The 24797-nt window shown below is 40.2% G+C and overlaps 2 protein-coding genes across 2 annotated transcripts; one reads left to right on the forward strand and one right to left on the reverse strand.

Annotated features, from left to right (window-relative positions):
- The first annotated feature begins 31 nt into the window (after positions 1-31).
- On the forward strand, positions 32-1066 carry LOC110050495 (2-oxo-4-hydroxy-4-carboxy-5-ureidoimidazoline decarboxylase-like). The gene has a single exon (XM_020756420.2). It carries the CDS (start codon positions 70-72, stop codon positions 592-594), a length of 525 nt encoding a protein of 174 aa, XP_020612079.2. The 5' UTR covers positions 32-69; the 3' UTR covers positions 595-1066.
- Positions 1067-2275: 1209 nt separating this feature from the next.
- On the reverse strand, positions 2276-24786 carry LOC110050452 (vascular endothelial growth factor receptor 2-like). The gene is made up of 24 exons (XM_020756376.2): positions 24735-24786; positions 24226-24358; positions 21629-21916; positions 20671-20973; positions 20049-20198; positions 18999-19295; positions 17779-18081; positions 16600-16875; positions 13726-14049; positions 12892-13230; positions 11983-12312; positions 11079-11375; positions 10424-10753; positions 9918-10184; positions 9050-9331; positions 8153-8332; positions 7345-7452; positions 6715-6914; positions 6119-6241; positions 5604-5674; positions 4935-4975; positions 4552-4648; positions 4104-4212; positions 2276-3713 (listed from the first exon to the last, which is right to left on the reverse strand). Exons 2-24 carry the CDS (start codon positions 24335-24337, stop codon positions 3435-3437), a joined length of 5106 nt encoding a protein of 1701 aa, XP_020612035.2. The 5' UTR covers positions 24338-24358; positions 24735-24786; the 3' UTR covers positions 2276-3434.
- Positions 24787-24797: the final 11 nt, after the last annotated feature.

Consider the following 24797-nt stretch of genomic DNA (forward strand, 5'->3'; position numbering starts at 1 on the left):
TCATGTCAGTGGTACTACAAAATCCAACGATGATTCATGTAAGACTACTGAATATAGACTATTTTCAAGATGGCTTCCAAATTGACCATTTCTGCCGTGAACGAACTTGATTATGGAGAGTTCATCCATAAATTTGGTAACGTCGTTGAGATGACATCGCTTTGTGCAGCTGCTGTATGCGCTAGAAGGCCTTTCTCCTCATTTGACAATTTCGTCTCAGAGATGTGCCAGTTTATCGACGAGCTGCCCAAAGATGGAAGAGGAGGGATTTTGCGTAGTCATCCCGACCTTGCCGAGCGACTGGAGTCTTTAACGCCCGAATCCCAAAGAGAGCAGACAGAAGCTGGAATAACTACATTCACACAGGAGGAAATTCAACAGCTGAAGTACTACAACAGGCTTTACAAAGAGAAGTTTGGGTTTCCATTTGTGATATGCGCTCGTTTAAACAAGAAAGACACTATTCTAGAAGGGATTCAAACACGTCTGAATAATGATGGCGATCAAGAGTTGAAGTGCGGGATTGAAGAAGTGAAGAAGATCATGCTGCTGAGGATGAAAGATTTAGTTGAATGCGAAGACTCTAAACTATAACAATTTTACTGGCTGCCAATGCAGTACTGTACAGTGGATCCTCTAAGCTCTCCTAAGCGACCACCTCCCTTAAGCGCTTACGGGAGGTTCGACTGTAACTGCCTTTGATTACACAGATTAATGACTATACAAACTTATGATCTTTAGACCCCCGACCAAATTAAAATTAATTAAAATCTTGTGAGAGGTTTAGGTAGGGGTACTTACAGTTTTTTTAAAGCTCTGGTAAGACGAATGTCTCGTGTCGATACGAGAGCCTCGTCTCTCAAGGCTCTCGAGACCTGATCTCTCGTAAACTGCTTCTCAACCGAACATCTCGCAGTCATAGGCGACTTTGATTCGGGGTCTTCGAAACCTACATTTAAAAACTCCCAATCAAACGTACACAGCGTGAACTAAGGAAGAAAGACTTAATGTCAATTGATCCCATAAAGATTGGCAAGTCTAATAAAATTGATAACATGAAATATCACCAGCGTGTGAGTATCGATTTCTATCGATTGATCGATGACATCGATCACAATTAATTTCAGTTTGTCGATTAATATCGATTTATCTGTGATTTTGGTACTTCTTGGCTTACAATTTTTTAACGATACTTTTTTGGTGAATTTTTTTTTGGCATATGCAACACATTTTTCGCAGAGATGCTTCGAATAGCAAGTAGTTTAATGGGGGCTAGGTGTTCTGAAATCTTTTGGAGACTGTTTCTTGCTCATTAGCTTTCTTGTGAGTAGAAACATCTACAAATATAGCTAAATTTATAAAAATACGGTTACATTGGATGAATGCGGCCTCTCGAAAAGATAAAGCGATCATCAAAGTTACAAATTATTCAATTTCAATAGAATCATGGCAGTTTTACTATGGTTCAGCATTGCACAAATAATCCTCTTGTCTTTTTATTGCGTTCTTCAAAATCGATCGTTCTCAACTGGGCTTTAATTATTTTTCCTGGAAGAGGACTTTATTGGCTGTTTGTTTTGTTTTCTATTGCTTGATCTTATTTGTGTTTTTCAAAACCTATCGTTCTCACACAGAGAACAGTTATTTTTACTGAAAAAAATACTTTGTCGGTTGTTTGATTTGATATACATAACTGTAAGAGTAAGAGAAACAGTAGGAGTTATAGGCTATGTATGCCCAGGAGAGGGGGGGGGGGGGGGAGGGGGGGAATCTCGTATAAAAAGGACGGAGATGCTCGTCAGAAATTTTGAAAAGAACCCCTAAGAGGTACTAATATCCTGTTTTCTGGGCGTGGCTTGAATTGGTTTCACCCCTGAGAGGTACCAATTTTAAAACAACACATTAGCTGATACTTTCATACTTTTTAAAAAGCGATCAAGATTATTGCTTCGAACACCTTCTACTCGTAAAGTTGGTTGCCAAATTTCTCCTGTCATATTTTTTTCGGCGCAATACTCTAATAGCTAGGTACCAGGAATGCTCCTGCTGTGGCTGTGGACCTTTTGAGGCTGAGCACCCTAAGAGGTACGAAAACCGCTTTTCCGAGCACCACCGTCCTTTTATATGGAAGTCCCCCCAGGTGTGTATGCCGGTCGGAAAAACAAACTTTTTGTGTCTGATACTTGTTGGCTGTCGAGATCCAGCATTTCTTTCCTTATACAATTAATATCTCTGCTTACCTACAGACTGTTAATCCAAAAAAAAGAGACTCTGATAACGAATTAACAATTTTATTCTAAACGACATTGACTCTTACGCAAGCTACTGGTACGTGCCAACAATCGTTTTTCCTTGCACTGGTGTTGCTACGTTTTCGCTTCATATCTTGAAGAACTCGTTTCGGTATTTACTTCTGGACAAATATTCTTGGTGAAGTAAGCGTTCCCAAGTTTTAGTTATCGTGATTGAATTGTGGATAGTGTTGGGAGCATTTGTTGAAAGAGCAAAGATTGAACAGGAGAAGTCTAAATCAAGGCTTACAGGAAATAAACTGAAAGTGTATTTTCATAAGGACTTTATTTTTTATAGGAATATGTTTCATAAGAATATCGAAGCTGAAATTCGTGAAATTTTAAGAATATTCTAGAATAAACCCGAGGCTAATATTTTGAAAAGAATATAATTTTGCGTGATGAAAACTTATACATACAACACAATTGTTTGTTTTTAAGTAAACGGTATAAAATTCTTTGTTTCTCTTAACGGTAAAACCAGCCAAAAAGCAACAAAGGCAGCACTAGCCGTATGTTCGGTGCTAATAACATTTGTTCAAGAAGGTATGTGCGCAATATTAGGCTTTGCACAACACCATCCAGACAATAAATACATTCGAAAACAGAAAAGTCATACGCTGTAATCTAAGAATATTCACAAAAATATTTTCAGCCTAAAATCGGCAGAAAAATATGAATATTCAGCCTCGGCCGCAAAAACAATATTCTTATAAGAAAAAGAGTGTAAACCATCTGAATGAAATGGTCACATTTATATTTTGAGGTTTATCCAGTTGAAGATCGCGCACAGAACTTCAACGTCCACAAAATCACATTTCGTGAACCAACATCTTGATTCTCGCTGGAAGGATATAATGCTCATGGCAAATGAAGTCTATTTAGCTTGGCAGATGGCATGTTTCAAGAGGGCATGTCGTGGACTTTGCGACCGTGCCATCCTTCGAGAAGATAAAATATATATATATTATATAAATAAAGAAAGAAAATTAACGAAATAGCACTTAAAACTGGTGCAAGTCTTCGCTAGTGCTCTTTCCAATGTTTGTTCGATTTACACACTCAAGGACAAAAGTGACGAAACTGGCAAATCGCAGACTGTTTTTAAAACCTATTGTATTTGTAACAAGCTTCTGTTTCCCTTCAAAGCGCTGTTTCAGCTAAATCATTTGCATTGTTTGAAGGTTTAAAGCCCAGTTCTGTGTATCTTTCTTGTGTGAAATCCTTTGATTTAGATTCATTGGTCAAGCTTCTGTTACTTCCTTGTAAGTCTCTGTTACTCCCTGAAGGCACGTTCCCGTTAAACAATGCGGCCTTGTAACCAGGAGGACCGATCTCTCTTGGCTTCAAGTACCCATCATCGTCTGTCTCTTCACTTGGCATAACAGGGTCGTTCCCAAGTTCCAAATATCCTTCGCGGCCCTGCGAGATTCAAAGAAAACGCTTGAATGAAATCATTCTGCCTAAACCCGGTCCAAACGAGGACGAAGGTTTACAAGATAACAAAAATGAAAATAACTATATATGTATTATAAATATGTAAATACACAGGCTTATTTTAGCGAGCGCGCGTTACTCGGGGGAGCGTCGTCTTGGATTCAGTAGAAAGGAGAGGTTTGAGGTAAGAGAGGAAAAGAGTGTCCTTAGGTAGGATTTTGGCGACGCCTCGAGCAAGAATATTGACCTCCCTCTAATCAAAAGCGCCTGCACTGCTGCCTAATGGAGTCATGGCTAGTATTTTGGCGGGACGCACTCGGCTTTATGTATAACAACAAGAGACTGCATCAGCATAATTTATCGTGAGGTACTGACCATGGCAGCAATGTTGGATTCGATCACGCGATCCAACCTCTGCACCAGGGTGGTAAAGTTCGGTCGGTCCACTGGCCTCTCCATCCAGCAGTCTATCATCATACAATACCTGTCAATCAAACAAAAAAAAATAGACAAAATATAAAAGCTAAGAACAGAGCGATAGAGCGACCAAGCGACCAACAGGTTTCTAACCAAAATAAACACGCCATTAACCTATTAATCTGAGTAAGTAAACTTCAACAACAATACAGACCATTTGTTACTTTCAAGTTCCAAATTTAAAACCAAACAGCAACTAATCGCAAGCTTTGCAGAGCTTCGTCATTTTAAGTGGAATCCGGGGTAGGGGAAGGCGGGAAGAGGGCGGGGGGGGGGGGGGGTGGAGGACTTAGCGCAAGAAGAGAAGAGTCTACAACAACTAACAAATTGAGTTCAAAGTACATACATTTCCTCGGGACAGTCCACTGGTCTTTCCATTCGATTTCCTTCTATGATGTATTGATAAATTTCAGTGGGCGGTATATTAGGATAAGGATTTCCACCTATGAAAGGGATAAAAAAAAAATACACCACGAAGTTGCCACCTGAGTAACTGGGTAACATTTGGGTTGTCTGTGTCACATGCGATACCTGTGTTCACTAGTAACATGGTCAACTTGTGACACGTGGAAAATCTGTGTGGACGACTCACTTTGAAAAGATTGCATTGAAAGAAGCTGCTGTTCTGCTTAACAACTAATGTTATCTTGCAGTCAACAAAATAAACTTTGTAATGTTTGAAAAACAATGTTTCAACTAACATGTTGTCTTGACCCGACTGAATCTTACCGAGAGTAAACAATTCCCAAAGAAAAACTCCAAAGGACCATCTAAAAACCAAATACAAGAGATGTTTCAAGTTAAATATTAGCTATTATCTTTCGATACATTTTTTCTTCCTTTTCATTGGCTGAGAGACCACCACGTGGTCTGCATAGAACTACCTACAAATAATGGTCTGCTAATGCATAGCACCGTCTAAACGTGTTTTGCTACAAACAATATATTCTACTCATGCGCATTTGTAACAGCGCTCTCGGATAAAAATTGGCAGATCGCTTCCCTAAGCTGTCAGAGAGTTACTCAATATGAAAACATACTTGGTGATCGAATGGTAAAACAATTATTGAGCTCGGTCATCACAAAAACCTTCGGTTTAGGCAAACAATTCATCTGTTCGGCCTCGTCCAATAATTGATAAATATCGGTGTGCATTTTCCGCAGTGTAGTAGCTCAGCATAGAGAGCTTCTTTAATTTCTTGAGCTAAAATAAACACTGTCGTTGCAATTCGTTGATTGTGATTCTTTTTGATTGCACGTGTTTAATATGTTTTGTTCTTCCTGCTTAAATCTCAGCATAGCTGTCATGGCTTTTTTTCTAATATCAGTGCATTATATCAATCATTGTTCAAGGCACGCGCACAGCAATCAGTGAAAAGAAAAAATTCAAGTTCTTACACGTCACTCTGCTCGGAATAGACACGGTCAGTGAGAGATTCTATTGCCATCCATTTAACTGGTACCAGGCCCTGCGAGAGAAATCGAACCAGAAGATTCTTTAATTCAATGTCATTACCTGTGTTCCTGAAATAGCATGGCCATTCATTAAGGGGAAATATCGGCCGAGGATTTCTTTCCTGGGTTGTCCAAAGGCTGGATAACGCTATCCTCCAGATTAATCGTTATCCAGTGGATAAGTGTTGGCAGAACAAACCACGCTATCCACTGGATAGTGATTTATCTACTGGATAGCATTATACACCCTTTGAACAACTGGGGCCTGAAGTCTACTTGTAACTTTATAGACCAAGCAATCAATAACGTCATTACAATAGCTCTGTTGTTGGCAAACGTGAGCACCAAAGTGACGAAAAAGCTTGGAATTTTTTTATATCAAATTGAAAAACGTGCACTCAATAAAAGAAAAATACGTTTCTACTATGGAGAACAGAATGAAATGTCAGTTAACTCACCGGTGAGACCTTGATGTACGTGTCGTCTTTGTAAACATCTCTTGCCAGTCCAAAGTCAGCCACTTTTACCACATAGTTTTCTCCCACGAGAACATTTCTGGCTGCGAGGTCTCTGTGAACACACTATAATATACAACAACGGTCAAAAAACCCTGGCTTACTCTCAGTACTTTATCAAAGTCCTTCTCGTTTGTTAGTAGTCCTGGCGCAAAGGACGAGTCTATGCTCCTCTACCCGCTCTCGTCGCAGACATTTTTCCTGCTCTTAGCTCAGCTTTAGTTTCTCGACTAAAACAAGTCTATTCCCGCAGGTGCTACGTCACGTCAAGATTTGCGCTTCTTGAAAAGTTTAGAGCCCAAAGTGTTTTTTTTCGTTTCCATCCTTGAGCATCCTTGTTCCTTTATGCTTTATTATGATCTCTGTAGTGTTTTTCAATCTCAGTAAACCACTATTCTTAGGTTTCCGTTCATTTCAAAGTATTTTCTTCTATGGCCAAAATCATTCAAAATGCGTAACTGAGCTCCTTTAAGACCCACATGGCGTTTCTCAAACACCACTAAGAAATAATGTTTAAGTTTTTTTTTTCACTCTCCTACCTTTCTAGACGCAAGAAATTCCATGGCCCTCGCAACTTGAAAAGCTGCGCTCACCACATCAGTTATGCTGAACTGTTTATCAGGGTCCTCGGTAGGCGGAAGCCATGTTGGATTGTAAATTTCTCTCTTGTTCCTTAAAAACTGTAACATGTTTCCATAAGGGCAGTACTCAATAATTACACAAATATCACAGTATCGGCCTAGGAAAACACAGTTAAAAACATATTAGATTGAGTAAAGAAGAAATGTTTTAAAAAGCGTTTCAAATAGAGAGAAAGTAAGGACTTAGGCCAAAGTCAAACGTGAAACTTCACATGACGAACTAAGTTACAATATGAGTCGATCCAAACGGATAAAGCTCGAAGTTAGATCGACCAACACGTTTTATCCGTCTTCTTTATACGTGAAGTTCGACGTTTGACCTGGGCCTTGCCAGTTTGAGAAGCTTTACTTGGCCGATCATTCTCGAAATTGAAGTCAAACTCAACAAAAAGCGGCTTTCTCAGTTTTGAAAGAAGTAGTTTTATTAACTCCACAGAATTTGTCCTTCTATTTCCCGTAAACTGTCGGAGTGATACATATATGTGACATCGTTGTTGGAGTAGATTCTTTTTGAACAGCGGTTCTTACCCTTTGTGCAGGCGGCTAGCAAGTTGACGATGTTCTTGTGTGATCCAATGTGTATCAATATTTTGAGTTCAGATATTAAGTCTTTGCGTTCTGATTCTTCCGCTCTCTCTGTTTAACAAAATAAATAAATAAAATAAAATAAATCAAGAAAATAAGCAACGGAAAGTAAAACTGAGTCGTTAAGACTTTTACTCTCTTGTTTAACCGCTGATTATAAATCCTGTGTGTGCTAATTTTATCAATACCTGCTTCGTCCCCAGACTTCACTCCTTGAGCCCGGGTCGACCTCGTTGCGCATTGGGTCGTAGGACTTAAAGAGATCTTTGACGATCAAATGCGAACAAGCCAATAGAATTTGAAGTTAGTAAATTTTTTTATTCATGGGTCGACGAGAATTGTCGTTCGTTTGACAAGCAGATGTTGTTAAATCTCGCGAAACCAGCTAATCTGAAAGTCCATGATAGTCCACGAAGATTGAAGTAATATCTCATCTTTTCCCCGGCACAACTCGCGTCGATTCTAGACCAACATGTATTTCCCTCAATAGCCGAGGTCACCTGACGGGAAGACGTCGAAAAAATAATGGCGTTCATTGATCATAAGAGAACTTACTTACACCCTTGCACAACAACTTTTGTCAGAGGAAAGGTAAAAGACAACAGTAAAAACAAACAGACCTTTAGAACTTTACTGACGCTACCGTCACCACCGTTCTAAGGACCTGCCTCGTTTCATAGTGTTAATTCATAGCCTCTGGAACTTCAGGAAAACTTGCATTGCATAACACCATAAAAAATCTTTAGTTTACCTTTTAGTGTTTTCACGGCTACTTTAATTGGTCCCTGGGATATGATGGAGCCTCTCCGCGAGTCTCGGGTTGTCGATAATCGATGTCTTGAGGTTTTTGCCGATATGTTGTCACTAATGATACTTCCTTCAGCTTCAGCTAAGTACACTTCGCCAAACGCACCACAGCCAAGCACTTTACCTGATATAAAATTACAGAAAAAACAGCTGATGCATCAATGGACTATTGAAAAAGGTTTAGCAACATAGATGCGATTCAAGACAAAGGCGCTTTCCCATGACCCAGAATGGTGTTTTCGCGACATAGCTTTACAGTGACAAATTTTATAAAGCATGTCAGTATGTATTGTGAAAGCAACTAACAAAGATTTTTCTCCACATTTCGCTTAAAGCACGGCGTGAGGAGGCTCGATCGGAAACAAATCGCTCAAGAAGGGTCCAGATAAACCCGCGCAAAGATGACTCTCGACTGTGCTAGAGAATAGGTTAGGGGGAGGGCAGAGAATATATCGGGGAAGGGGACGGACAGGAAATCCTGTATAATTCTCCAATGCAGAGTTATCTTGCAGGTTATTATTATTAGTAATTAAATGAATGCGCGCGTAAACTCATGGAAATTTCGCGTGTCTTCTGAATTATTATATAAAAGTAATAAACCACAAGTTTCTATGGTTTAGAGGCATGATAAACCACTTGAGATGTTGGTAGAACACTCGAAGAATTCGTAAATCACGAGCCTGCTGCTCGTGATTTACGAATTCTTCTCGTGTTCTTCCAATATCCCGCGTGGTTTATCAGCCTATAAACCATAAAAACATGTGATCTATTGGTTAATTATTCCATGAATAATTAAGGAAATTAATTCCCGCCGCACTCACAAGCAAAAACCGAAACTTACCAAAGTGGAGCTGTTCTCGAGGAAACTCCCACCGCTTATCATACGGCAGCTTGTTTACTTGTTCGATGAGAGGAATGGAAGAATCCAGCCTTGGTATCATGTCTGGCAGAGGAGGAGTGGTGCAGATATAGAGACCTCCATACAGCTGACGTCGGCGATACAAAATGGCGGCGATTAACAGGAGCAAAAGGAGGAGAGCCACACTGACGACAATGGCCACTATCAATGAGACTTTGGATGTTGGTCCCGGGCCCTTCGCGGCTCCAACTGGTGCTGGTTTAACTATGGAAAGCCAAGATGAACACATATGACACTGTCACAATAGTCAAAAAGAGACGTTTAGTAGCTTATGATTGATCATTTTCTCATTTGTTAAGTAAGGTGAGAATATTTTTCCTCTTTACCGTTTAAATCGAAAGGAATTAGTTTCCTGGTTGTCGTTCACTATGAATACAAAACGTGTAATTAGTTTCCAGCAGTGTTTAAACGTTTTCGAAAATCATGCCGGATATAATACATGCCAGTAATTCTTGTGTACTTCCCTCTCAGGGCCCTTCTCAGGGGCCATTTGGCCAATGCAGCTGAAGGTTGTCTCAGTTTCCTTAGCATGACAAAGCTAGAGGTATTTCTACTTCCTTAGGGTGGGATGCTAGTCCATTGCAGGGCTACCCCCATGATGTCAGTTGACAGGACGCTATAGAGCGTCGCTGTATCATTATTTTTGTACTTTTGTGTAGAGGGGTACTGTGGCCGTGTGTCTTGCCCACAAGTACAACACAGCGACATCGCCCAGGGCTCAAATCCGAAACTCGTTAATCCACCATGACAAAACCTAAAACTCCGTATCCTTAAATACATTTGTACTTACCAAGAGATAAAACCACGGAATCACTACCAAACTTGTTTTCCGCTAAGCACATGTAGTCCCCGTAGTGTTCTTCTAGCAGAGAATTGATTCGAAGGGTGTGGTTCTTTCCGTGCAATTGCGTGACTGGTACATGATGACCGTCCGCAGTTTTCCTGACCCAGTTGACTGAGGGAGTGGGATTGCCTGTTGCTTTACAGCTTACGTTAACTTTCTCGCCAAGCCCCTTGGGCAGTTTGTGATCCACCATGTTGAAAATGTTCGGCTGAGCTGGGAAAAGAAAGGAAAGAACGCTGTGTTTGAGGTGATTTGGTGATATAGCCGAAAGACTCTAAGTAATGGTTTGAAGGGCAAAAAGTATTAGTAAGTTGAGATCATAGAGAAGTGAAGTCGAATGAACAAGTGTGTGTTGAGGGCAAATTTATGTCTTTAATACAAACAACCAACTTGAAGATGCCCCATGTGTAACGCAACACCGTTCAATTTCAAAATAATGCAGGTTTACTAACCTAAAACATTTAAAAACGCTTCACTAGAAGCGATTCCTTTGCTATTCTTAGCTTCACACTTGTAAACGCCCGTGTTCTCTGCGTGACTTGGTTTACATATTACCAGGTCTTTGGCAAAAGGCGGTCGATGTTTCTCCTTGTAATGAAAGCCATTTACTCCACAGTCATCCGCAGACCGAAGAGCAAGCAGGCTCAACTTTTTGTCATCTTTATACCACGTGATGTTTGGTGCTGGATACCCGGATGAGATGAAGCATGTCAAGGTCGTGCTGTTCGTTTTTTCCTCTTGAATTGTTTGGTTTGAGAGAGAAACAACAGGAACAACAAACTCTGTAGTGCAAAGAGAAGAAAAGACTATTATAGTTGTTCTGAAACATTTTAAAATTGACTGTACTAATCTAAGGCAGGTTGCCACCCAGAATCTGAATGCTCAGTCACCTGCGCAATGATAAACACTTATGTAAAGTAAAGTGTCAAGCTTAAAGACATAAAATGAGGTTGAGGACCAGTTCTTTTGCCAAGGTGTCAACTCCACAAGAGGTTTGCTCCCTACAGGATGAAAGTCCTCGACTGACGGACCATCGTTACTAACGACAAGTACCCCTCGTGTGTGCCAATCATATTGTACAAGTGAGGTGACACTGACCGCTCTTACCTGTAACATTAACTGTTATCACCGAGATCTTTGTCTCGTTTGCTGTCCAACCATAACCATAACACACGTATTCGTCAGCATCTTCTAACTGCGCGTGTTCAATAGTTAAAGCACTCGTGATATTATGTTTGTTTCTTGTTAGTGTGGTCGGTAGTTCCTGGGGTCTACTTCTTCTTTGCCACGCGAGATGCAGGAAGTCCCCGGTACTCGCTTGGCATAGGACTGTAAATCGGCTTCCTTCATCCACACGTTGGATCGGAGAGGAGGGAATGATTTCCGGTAAAACAGTCTCAATATCTACAAGTTAAACAGGACAGTCATAGCGGTAACTCTTTAACAAGCCTAGTAGCTCATAGCTACCGGGACTGAATCTAGTGTTGCTCCTCCCACTGGACAGGCTACTAGTCCATTGCAGGTCAGCCGAAGCATTTTTTAAGGTATCCTTACATTGTACTGGAGTCATTTATAAAGCTGGTTGGAATGATAAGGCCTTACATTGTTAGAGTAAGATGGGACCATAGTAGGAAGCCTAAGCAAACCAAAGCGGCAACGGCAACGAGAACGTCGCCAAAAAAGATTTAATGAGGAAATCAAAGGCACCTGAAATATAAATGCTACATTTTCTTAGCCATCCTCTGCAAAACAACAACCTTAAATTTCTAATTACACCTTGTTTTCGAGAACGTGGGTACAATTTGGTTCTCAGTTTGGTAGTTACACTGAACAGATCTACATTCTTGAGTAAAATGTCCTTGTCCTTGTCGATGTCCTCGCTGTCGCCGTCGTCATTGCTTACGCTCCCAAATTTGTTGAGCGTTGCATGATTTAAAATTGCTATCAAAAACAGTCTTATTATGTAAGTAATAAGCTACTTTCCCACAATCGATAGCAACTTAGGTCTTACCCATTCTGTGAACCGAAAATACTACATCATCGTGTCCAAGAGAATTCTCGGCGATGCATCGGAAGAAGTACCCTTTTCTTCCAGGGGGTAGGTACAGACTGCTGATTCGTGAAGGAACTTGCTCCGAGGGATCGATCACGTGACGTGGAACACGTCCCCATCTTTTCGCGTCTGGTTTGCATCCTGACGTGCAAATTGTGATTTGCTGTTGAAACCACTTGAAGTGAGGTATCGGGTGGCCTCGTAAAGCTGTAGACTGGATCATGGTGGCATCTTGAAAGGACAGCACACGAAAATTTGTGTCGTTTTTCTTGCTGAGTACTGGTTTTTCTGAGGATTAATAATAACATCAGTCGTTTGCAAAACAATGAAACAAGGGGATTTTCTACTCGAAGCCTGCGAGGCAGGCGTGGAAAGATGAGAGAGAAGGAGATTTGGGCGAGGAAACCATCCCGAGGAAAAGAGCTCCAAGAAACACCCTCTCCACCAGTACCATTCACGCTTCGAAGTCCCTCCTCGAGATTTGCGTTATTTTCTCCCTCTTCTTCCTCTTGCTCTGCATGTTATGCAGGTATTAGCGTTACTAGGTACACCGGCAAAAGGTCAGAAAAGAGGAGCTCTTACACAGATTACGTTCGCGGAGGAATTTGCCGCTATCTTGGGACTAACATGATCAACAATCCCTACGAGGACTGAACTTTGGATGCTTGGAAGCACTCACTATGTTCGTTCTACTGGAACGAGAACTATTCCCCCTAAACAGTTGCTTTATTCATTTAGGGGACCAATTATTTCAATCTGATAGTAGACTCAACGTTTAAAAGTCTTGATGCTTTTTTTGGCGCGCGAAAATTATCCGTGAAAATTAAAAACCCCGTGAAATTGTGCACACTAGCTAGCAATACTTACCGTAGATATCCAAATGGACGGTTTTGTTATCCATCCCAACAGTATTGACAGCAACGCAGGTGAATTCTCCGGTATCAAATGGGTGAAAAACATTCTTAATCAGCAACTCGGCTCCAGACCCTCTCCAGGAAATGCTATACTTTTTTTGGTATTGGTCCAGGAGGCACGTTTTGTTTTGTTTCAGCTCGCCCTTACACCTTCCAACACTAACGCCATTTTTGAACCACTGAACGTCTGCAAATGGAGGTTTGCCTTCCGTTTCGCAAAAGAGCTTTACGTTTTGAGAGGCGTTCACGGATGCCTTGGTTGTGAAGTTGATGATCTTCGGGGGCTTGTTATCTGGAAAAATAAATATGGGTTATTGACAAAGCGTGAGGACGTGTTAATGAGCGAGACGGAGTCGAGGTCCATAAACACACATAAAAGGAACAAGGATCTTGACCGAACTAGCTTGGTCAATAAAGGATTTATTTTATGAACAAGAACACTATTTTCTTGCGGGAAACAGGGGGTAATCCTGAGCGGGCAAGATAACTCTATCTCACCCACTCGGGTAGGCAATCAAAGCGCAAGATTCGGTTCATCTTGCCCGCTACGAAGCAAGTCATATGATAACGAGGTAAACTCATTAAGAAACGACAACTAGAAGGAAGTCATGAGAAGAAAGTTAACTTCCCAAATTGATTCTAAACATGAACTTCAATTTTGGATGTGGTCCATAGTTTAATTTTGAATTACGTCCACGAAGACAGCACCATAAAATGCCGCTAGTATGCCTCATGCCACCCCACGATTATAAGTCCCCTAGTTATAGGCCCCCTAGCTAGCACTTACCTGGAAAAGTTAGGACAGCAGCCAGAATTTTCTGGGAGTTCGCTGCCAGGCAATAATATCTCCCTTCGTCGTTCTGCCTTCCCTGAGTTATTGTAAAAGTATTTCCTTGGCGAATGATAGCTACGCCATCAGCTGCTCTTTGGATAAAAGTCCCTGGAGTAGTTTCTTGCCATAAATTTATCTCAAAGTCAGCTTGAAACATGCGGCAGACGATATCAACTGGCTGATATGGCGCTATTTCAGTCACTAATGGATCTACCTGTGTTGTTGGTAAATAAGGTGTTGTAGTGGATGGTATAGAAGTCTGCACCGGAGCCGACGAGTCTAAACGAGTATCAGAACAAAAGAAGCTACCTTCACTGTAGGGAGATACAAAGCTATCCTCAAAGTAACTTTAAACCAATCCAGTTGCGTCCCATGGTATCAGGTTCAGTTAAGGAGGTTGTGGATGGTTTGTTATACATTACTTGTAAAACTTTCGAACGATTTTAATTTTGGGCAAAAGAGTGACCGAAAACAAAACCGTCCGAAATATTTCCAGTACAACAACAACAACAACAATTTATTGGTATTCCCATATATATGGATGGTATTACGTTAAATAACATTATATAGAATATATAAACAGAAAGAATTTTAAAATAACAATACCACTAATCACATTAAATTAAATAGGATTACAAGTTTCTCTTATATGCACAGTATAAAACTTTGAAGTAGCTCCAAAGCTCTTAGTTTCCAGGGCTTTATGGAGCGGACTCTAGTTGAGACACTGCTTGACATACGTAGCGGCTTGATAGAATTTGTGCTAATTTGTTGTCGGTCATATATTCATAAAACCTTGAAGGTGCAGTAAAACTATATTATCTTTTGATGTTGTTTCAGTCTTATTCGTGTTTTGTAGGCGTAAATTTACTTTAGCTATGTTTCAGCAAAGTGTCCGAAATTTGTCCGAAATGAGATAAAAAGTGTCCGAAAATTAAACGTGCGAAATTGTTTTGCAAGCAATAGCAATGTAGGTAGAAAAGGAGATGGGCGCTTAGTTTAAATCCTAAATCAGTAAGAACACAAAAAAAGTACATGTTTAGTAACAGATATCTCTTTCTGTTCAACATCACAACTTTAAGGTCATAATTGAGTTTACCTGCTAGGGGAAGAAGCTTCAAGCACAAAGGTAGACTCAATTTATAATGAAGTGAAGTGAAGTGAAAGACTTTATTTAATGAGGGTGACCCGTGACAGTAACTAAAGTTACTGATAAACTTGGGGCCCTCAGCTTAAAAGTAATCAGAATGCTAAAAATATATTATTTACAATAAAATGCTAAAATACGATATTATTTACAATAAAATACTTAATTAAGTTACTATTAAAAATGGTTACAAATAATAAACTGGACTTACAATTTCAAACATACTACGAAAAATAAGAGTTAAAAAATTCCATTAGTTTTCTGAGAGTCAAGAATAGTATTACATAATTTAGCCTTAAACGATTTAACGGACTTCTCTGTTTTTAAAGACCGGGGTAAACTGTTCCAATCTTTAATAGTTCTGACGGCGAAAGTGCGTCCTCCCTCAGAGGCGTTTCTGTGAGAGGGGCATAATAAATTTAAATTACAATTTCTAGTACTTCTCGAATGGACGTCAGAGTTTTTCCTTAAAGATGTGTTCATGTATTCAGGTAAAGTTCTGTTTATCCTTTTGTAGGCCAGTGCACATCGATTTATATAAGCTTCTTTGTAAAAGGGGATCCAGTTTAGCTTATTAAATAAAGTGACAGTTCGACTAGTACGTTGTGCTGCAAGAATAATACGCGCAGCCCGTTTTTGCATACGGAGAACTCTCTCGAGTGCCTCTTTGTTACACGATGCCCATACTGTGCTTGCATACATGAAGAGTGGTTTGATTACTGCGTTATAGTAGATCAATTTTTGATTCTTTTTCAAGTAGCAGCTTATATGGCGTAGAAGACCAATTCGTTTTGAAAGTTTGTTACATAGTTCGTCAACATGTGCTTCGTAAGTTAGGTTCTCGTCGATTATCACTCCAAGAAGTTTATGGCTACCAACTTGTTCAATTTCTGCATTTTGCATCCTAGCTTCAAATTTTCCTGCGTCATGGGTTATACGTCTGCGCAGACGCTTTCCCGTAGCCAACAACGCTTTGGTTTTCTTGGTATTTATAAACATTTTGTTTTCACTAGCCCATTTCTCAACTTCTGTCAAGTCCTTTGTTAATGATTTGTTTAGTGCAGGAATAGCTTTCCAGTCTGAGCTTAAAGACAAGGTGGTATCGTCTGCATAGATATCCATAGTTGACTTGTGAACGTTTAGAGGCATGTCATTGACAAACAGGAGGAAGAGCACCGGTCCCATGTTGAAGATGTAGAAAGAATCAATGAATGAACTTTATTTAAGCTTAAATAACTAATTGTGGACACTCAAATAATAAAATAATAATAATAATTAATAATAATAATAATAATAATAATATCGCTTTGATGAACCACACGATGTTTTTGAAGTTAATTTTTTAATGAAAACAATACATGTTTCGGATGAGACATCATCCATCGTCAGTTGTACAGTGAGAAATAAAATGAAAATATGCAATAAATAGTATAACAAAGTGAGATATTAACAAGAATAATTAAGGATGAAGGCACGAACCAAAAAAACGTCGTGTGGGTTCATCAAAGCGATATCTTACTTCGTGCTACTACGAAGCCTTAGTAATAATAATAATAATAATAGTAATAATAATAATAATAATGATAATGACAATAAAAATAAAAATAAAATACAGAATAGGGGGAATTGAGGGATGAGTGGAAGGGGAGAAGTTAATTAGATCGTTAACGGTAAATATGCACCTTTCAATAGGACGGTTGCTGTTTTCAGCCAATATCCGCGGCCAAAATCCGTAGCTCTACACTCATAGTCTCCTGCATCAGACTCGCTGGCATTTTTAAGCATGAGCACACTACCATAAGCTGAAGAGAAGATAAGGTTCTCAGACACAGGTTCTTTGTTCTTGAACCAAGCGATGTCGTGTCTTTCTCCACCAGAAACTGAACATGTGATGTTTAAACTTTCGCCATCTTCAACGACTGACAATTGCTGTGATACTTCTGGTATAGGTGGTGTTCCTAGAATAACAAAAGAATCCTAGAGTCCTATTTTGTCTTCATATGTGTCTGTTTCTGAAGCTTGCCAGCTTATTTCACTGTATGCTGTTTAATTACCCCTTTGTGTCCGTTGTGTTGAATGGTACCGGTTGAGCTTTTGCTCTTGTCCAGGCGACATTAGTTTCAAAAAATGCTGTCGTCTGTGTGATCGACGTTTCGACAGCCTGACTGGCACATGCGGTACCAAGAGAGAAAGAAGACTTAGATAGACAATGCCTCATATAGGACTTATTCTCGAGGTAATCCCTCCCGAGTTATTATTAGATAAGGTGGAGAGAGAAAACATGTGTCGAGCTGCTTAGGATGTCCACGTGAGCAAGGTTTTCCTTACAAGATCGGCTACTTCTAGACTCAGCTGGGATTTTTGAAGCCAGAAGTGTTCAAAAAAGAAGGATTGCTATTGGAATAAGGCCTGTATGGGGATAAACTCCCCGGCCCTTCATCTTCACTTAGAGATGATACCTTTTGAGGCTATAACGCGAACCTGGTAACAATTTTCTTTACATTTCTAAAAAATACGAGTTATCTTTTACTGGGTTTGTTGGTATAACCCTAATATCGAGTGCTGAACGGCATTTCGTGAGTGGGAAGCGCGGTGGCTCATGAAGTGTTCATGGGTTTGATTCTGGATCGAGCGCTTGTCGCGGCCACTGTGCTGCAAAATCTCTTCGGCAAGACCCGTTACTCTCAGAGTACCTCTACCCATCCAGGAGTGTATATGAGTTCTGGCAGACTGTTAAGGCAAGAAGGCTTAATGCTGGGGCCAAGCAATCCACCCAAGGAGCTAGAAACAATCCTTTGAACAACCTAGCTTTCGTGTCTGCACACTTTAAACAATTTATGTCGACAGGAAATGTTTGGTACCTTTTGGTGGAACTGGTAAAAGGTTCCCAAGATCGACATCTTCCTGAGCCTGGTTACAAGACGAGATGACTTTACAGACAACCCTGCCCCTCATGCTGCGATCCATTCCATGGATGGTCACGATTCTTCCAGTCAAAGTGACCCTGTGGCCATCAGGTCTCAGCTGGGTTATGCCGTCCATGCGAATTATCTCCAGGAAAATCAACGGTTGAAAGATGTTAGGAGCTCCACAATCCAGGTCCAAAGAACTTCCAACCGACGCAATTAAGTTTCTGTATCCCTGGTAAATGGCCGATGATGGAGCTAGGAGGAAGGAAACCCTCATGAGCTGATTGTTACTTTCCGTCAAACCAAAGGTTCCAACTTGAGTATTTAAGAAATGTTATAACCACCAAGCATAAGTAGGTAAGGCACACTCAAATTCTCAGTAAACTAGTGACGTTGTTTTAGTCTTTAGGGCCTTTTAGCAAATGAAGATAATGATACTCTTACCTCCATTTTGCCAGAGGGCAGTTATAGTGGCATGTTGTGGAGAAGTTTTAATTAGATGCTGACAATTGAGGATTAAGTTTAACAGAGGGAAGGAATACCTCATAGGCGTCTAGCTTTAATTTTGTCCGTCTTGTCGCTTTCTCTCGACGGACGCAGACTTTCTCGGGAGGAGATTGCTAAGTTAACGCAAACAGCCGCGCCTTATTTCAACAATTTTTAGAATGCGCGCAGAATCCCAAGAATTTTCGTAAATTTGTCAGTGACATCACAATATTATTCCACGTGATAAGTTGCATGGTCAGCACTCGCACATCCGAGTAAGCATGGGGCATCTCTTCAGGTTTAAATCAATGGACTCGCAAACGTCGCGTGATACTTTGGCGACAAATTAGTTCCCTACCTATCTATTTTAGCACGACCGAACCATACAGTCGCTCTTCGACTGTATGGATTGCTCACAGTCTGTTGGAATGAAGGAGTTCCATCATGCCTTTGTCTCCTACTTTCTTTCCAACTGGACAATGTTTTCTTTCCTTAGTCATATGTAGTATTGACAATGTACAACTATAGAACAGCTGTTTATCTTTCTATGTTAATCAAAAGTATATATATGCCCCTAGTTGCCAACCTCGTTCCCAGGGCCTTTTTCCTGGCTTGGGGGTTGCCTAGTTGCCCCACCCGTTAAGCACCTTTTCCCCGCCCACGAAGGGGTGCGTATCTAACTTTACCTGGCTGGACTTTTAAGTAGGCTTCTTCCTTCCGTCTTATCTTGAGATGGGGTGCCTCGCAATAATAGATACCAAAGTCTTTAAAATTCACGGCGTGGATAACAAAGGTCTGACCATCGCGGCTGACTCTGCATCCATCCGTGAATCGTTCACGCGTTCCGCCAGAAACAACCTTCTGTTTCAGCTTGACTCGCACACTAGGGTCGCTCATGCGACAATTCAATGTCACGGACTCTCCGACGGTTTTTCTTATCAGTCGCAGCGAGTGATAAGTTGACGTCCATTTTACGACTGGTGCTGAAACGTTAAAGATAATCAGTGCTCACCGATTTGCCCAAAAAATCCGTATATATTTGTTGAATGTCAGATGGGTCAGTCATTTTCGGGAAGATCTGTTCAGAATAGTTAACAGTTAGCCGGCGCCATCTCGTTCGGTTGTTTATTGATTTTGGAGAAACCTGATCATTATTCAACGGATATTCCATCTGGCTTAGTCTGACAAATGGTATGCACCAATTCATATGTGCTGGCTGACAATCTTTTCCCTTTTATCGTAACTCACTGGTTCAGTTTCTACCAGAAGACGTTTTGGAAGACAGGAGAACTGATTTGAAAATAGAAATTAAGGCTTGCAGTTTATAGCAATAGTACCTCCCCTTTTGGCCAGAAAAGGGGGGGGGGGGGGGGCGGCAGATAAAAGAAGAATGTTGCCCTGTTTCTTGAAACATACATCACTGCTGTTCAGTTTCTATAACTTGATGAAAGTTGTAATAATAATCATGCACATGGTACTGTTGAGGACCCTCGTGATAAAAATCCCTCACCATAACTGAGCTTTTGATTTGTAAAATCTTAAAATTACAATCCTTTTCAAGGCAAGGTGGCACACTGAATTTTTCTATCTTGTAATGAGCATGTACTTTGATGGCAGAATTATCCCATAACTCTGCCCTGCATGTATGGAAACGTACAAGAGAAAGTCACCTCGTGTGTGTGTCTATGTCCATCTGTGAAGTAACCTGTAACATTCCGTTTCAATGAAGATTTTACCTGGTTTATCACAAGCTTTCCTGTCGTCTCTCCACACCAGTCCCTTTGAGCAATTCATCCTGGTACTTATTCCACCCGAACAAACGAGATACCCCGTGGCTCTTTCCGGGTCGACAAAAGTGCCGTCAAGTTCCGGGCATTCGGTTTTGTCTGGAAAAGATCACCGGGAAAACTTAAAAAAATTCCATCCTTCGAGTCATAGAGTCTTTCAAACAATGCAGCTCGCTCTTAAGCCCAGCAACAATATTGCAAAATATTGCATAGTTTCAAGAGAGGATGTAGAGTAGAGAGTCAATCTCCCATTTAGGTCTTCTTTGCTATGTAATCCCTCTAAAATTATTTCTAAAGATGGTGCCCAGTTCTTCCGGGGACAATGTTACGACGCAAGTTGCGTGGACGTTTTCGTGGAGAATGACAGTGCGTGTAAAGCCGTGTGGGCTGACCACGTGAGCAGAATCCACGTCACTTGATTGGCTCTTTCTAAACCCCACTGGAATTTCCATACTGGTGGTTGTGATGTAAAAATAACTAGAGAGGAATTAGCTTGGAAATAAGGTCTACATGGGGGATAAACTCTCCTACCCTTAGTTCACTCTTATTACTTGTTATTTCTTTCTCTTACTTATCACGTTCAGTTTGACAGCAGTTGACCAAAACCCGAAGGCTTCGTTAGTCTCAAACACGCGACACTCGTACCATCCAGCCTGGTTTATCTGGACATTTTTCAACACGAGAGTGTTGATCCATGTTTCGCCATTGAGGTTCAGTTCTTTGATGACTGCCTGCTGTTGCATGGACAGTGGCCGAGCTCTTTTGTACCATTGAACATACGAGATTCTTGTGCCTGTAGCTTTACATGTGAGATTGACATCTCTACTGACAAGAATATGTTTTTGCCCTGCATCCACCGCTGGTTTCGGGGGATCTAAAACCAAAATGCAATAACAAGGAATAAACACGTTTGGGCAGCAGTACAATCAGCCACATTTTCTCGATAGTTTCAAAACAATATATTGTGTTTTGGTTATCATTATCGCTGCATATTTTTCATTACGAGGAAAAATGGACATGACCCTGAATTCTTACATCTCTCAAAGATGAAACGATTTTCTTTCCCGAAAACCATAATATAAACCAGTAAGAGAACTACAAATAAGCATGGCGTGGGATATTATACATTTTACATCTAATCAAAAAATAGCTAGTTTTGTTTTCCTGAGAATATAAATGTTTCGTTCGCCTTCGTCTCGGGAAACATTGAGATTCGAGAGAAAACAAAACTAGCTGTTTCCCAAAGAATCAGTGTTTAAGTGTTTTGTTCTATAGCTAGAGTTTAGTGCTAAGTCACAAGTCAAGCCGGTCAAAGTAAGCTATGGCTAGTAGGAGAGCGGGCTAGCAGTTGCTTGATTGTTGCCTGCCGGGCAACATTTAGATTTTGCAATTGCCATGTGACCATAAATCAACCAATAGGAGCGCGCTTTATATTCAACTGAACCCCAGCTATGTAACAACTGCTATTGTTTCTCGTGTTATTAGTTATTATCGAATAGAGCTGGATAACGAAAGGCTTTCCTCGTTACCTTTGGGACTTGATTTAAGGTAGATCATTCCAATATTTTGTGAAAATCTTCGCTTTCTTGCCCTGCATATGTACGTGCCCTGCATGTTGTTGCTGACGTTGTGAAGAGTAAATAACTGTCCGTAGTTTACCAAGTTCTTCCTCGGGGTGAACATTCCCCCAAACCTTAACATCTGCCACAATCTCACGGCCACTGATGGGTCATTGAGTTCACAGCTGAGATCGACGGAAGAGCCTTCAGGGACTATACGAACAAAGCTCATGTTTCCAATGTACTTCAGGGCTCCACCTAGCCTCAACCAAATGAATGGATGAAGGAATTTAGAGTTCTTACAGACTTAACAAGTGAAGAAGCTTAAGTCATCTTAACACCAAAAATATTTGAGAAAATGGCATTTTGCAAACGTTCTTAAACGAACGCAATGTTTTTTGACCGTGTAATACTGGGTTTTGGTCTTTTACAGGCCTCATGATATAGGTTAACGCACGAAGATTAATACACGGTTCTTTGTATTTTGCGGTAAAACACATGTTCATGTTAGTCAGAATGCACGTAGAATTCAACGTGTACTAGAGAATTATGGAGAATTAAAGTTTGAGATTGAGGCAAAAAACTTGCATACTTAATTGTGAAGTCCCCGCGGGTTTAATTTTTTGCCAAGAAGGAACAGTCATCAGTATTAAAATTCAACCAAAAACGTTGTTTTTAGAAATCTGTTTTTGGATTGTAGATCAATCTGCATGGGTAAAACTAAAAGCAACTAAAGTAATAATCCATTGATAAGTGTAATTTTTTGGTGAATGAGACTATGCTGTATGAAAAGAATGAATGAATGCATGAAAAATATTTTCGTTTTTGACCAAGGAACATGAAGGATAGGCCGCACTGCAAAAAAAAAAAAACAAAACAAAACAAAACAAAACAAAGAAACAACAACAACAGCAACAACAACAATAACAACAACAACAACAATCAGTAGACTCTGGTTAATTGGTAAAAAACAGTATATTTTATGTCGCTATTTAAACGTTCAGTCAATGAAAGATGTGTGACAAAGGGGTTTAAATAAAATGTAAGTAATCTCCTAGATATCTGGTTCTGCGCGGTAGAGGCTGATACCCTAACTAATTTGCACTGAGATGACAATAAAAGTTATTCTAGTTATGCAATCAAACGTTTTCAGTTAATATTCGTGATGTAGATTTTACATAGGGTCATACTGAGCAAAGGTAATGAACAAATGTTCTGACCAGATAACGACAAGATAAACAAAAAAAGCTCAACGCTGAAGACTGAAGAAAGCAATGATCCTGGCAACGATCGTCGCTTTAATTTACAAAACCTTTCTAAGGCCCTGTTTCAAACATGTAGCCCGTGTTACACGCGTTTGCAATTGGAAAAAAACCTTGAACAGGTAAAGTATTCCGACCGCAACTGAATGCGAAACCGTGCCTCTCAAAACAGTGTTTTTCTTGGCCTTACTTCGAAATTACTTTTTTCGGATGAAAAAGTGAAAGGTGATTAAGCTGATAAAAACATAGGATCTATTACATGCAACACAATATGTTTTTCTTCTGTGAGATTCGACAGAGGGGGAATTACAGTTTCAGTTAATGACTGAATCATTAAGTTCAGTAGACTGAATTTCAACCATGTATTCGATTCGCAGACTTTTTGGAAGAGCTTGTATCGAAGAGTTGGCCACAATTCAGGCTACACGGTTCACTGAGTGTAGGAAGGATTTACGTCTTAAACTATTATCAATAACACAAAGTGTTCAAAAAAGCCACCTAGAAATGAATTCTTAACATAATACTTCTTAAACTGTTATGTCTGTTAAAGGGAAGTCCCCCTTGAAATTACGGAAGAAAAGGTCAGCCAAACTTTGTTTCCATATCCGCACCGAAATAACAGGGTCTCTTACAGTTGGGACGACGGAAATACGTGGTTAAGAACCTTTGTCTGTTACACATAAACGTGGAAACATTTAGCGTGTTAGACGTTAGCTTAACGTGGTCTAGACATCACTACATCTAAAAACACACATTATTCCTCTAGTGACATGGAAGGTCATGCAAAACTCGAAACCGTTAGTCTTAAATGGCTTTAACGCTTTTCAACTCATTTTCCTATTATTATCACCGGCTTTCTAATCTAAACTGACTACATTCCTTTTTTGTTTGATCTAGATACCTGGGATCAGATTCGTTCTATGATCATAGTACCCATTTGTTAGGTCAATAGATCGAAATGACTGAAAAGGCTAAACTCATTTGCAACATGAGAATTTGACGATCAGAATCGAAAAAAAAGAACTTTCAAAGATGACACAATCATGATAATTCTCTCCACGTCTTTGACTAGTTTTAATTAATCAATGATTGCTTTTTTCGCATCTTCTTTGAAAAGACGCAGTTGTATTCCTCGCCGCATGGATCACTGACCGGGTCAGTTAGAGAGTAAAGGCATACGCAGAAGGCTTGACAAAAATCAATTAAGCTCTAACAAGCCCTTATTTACTCCTACAGAAACAGACAGTTAGTCTGTTACAGATCACAGTTCAACAATGGAATAAAGCGACAAAAGCTCATACTTACCTTGGGCAGAAACGTCTGAAATGTTCCATGCCGCTAACGTCAACAAGACGCGAACGAAACCAGCCAATATCCACCGTACGCTAACATCCTTTTGTTGTGTAAGACTTGCCATGTTTAAGCAGATAGCTTGAATCTAAGAAACACGTTCACATTAATACCACACCAACTGAGTAAATCGTCAGCGACGAGTTAAACGTTGAAAGATCAAGACATTCCTGTGCCGTAATCTTGTTGAACGTTTCGATGCCTTGGTTGAACTGAAAGCGATATGTAGACTTAGAAATGTATCAAATGTCTAGGCTGTCACGAAAGGATAACAAGAAGAAAATTTCGTTTATGACGATGCTTCAGGAAACAGCAACTGGGGCGACCGGCAATACTCAAGTAATGTCAAAAGTAAACATTTTGTAATTATCGTGTCTTGAAATTCCTGGTAGACTAATTGTCGTTTCGGTCGAGCCTCACCCATAAGACAAATGTTAAGCCTTGTCTTAATACAGAGGACTAACCTTGAAACTTATACCATAACAATCGTATCTGCGACCATCTGTAAAGTCAGAACGTGCGCAGGG

This window comes from Orbicella faveolata, unplaced genomic scaffold (assembly GCF_042242905.1).
Source record: "Orbicella faveolata isolate gen_17 unplaced genomic scaffold, um_ofav_v1 contig_35, whole genome shotgun sequence".
Lineage (NCBI taxonomy): Eukaryota > Metazoa > Cnidaria > Anthozoa > Scleractinia > Merulinidae > Orbicella > Orbicella faveolata.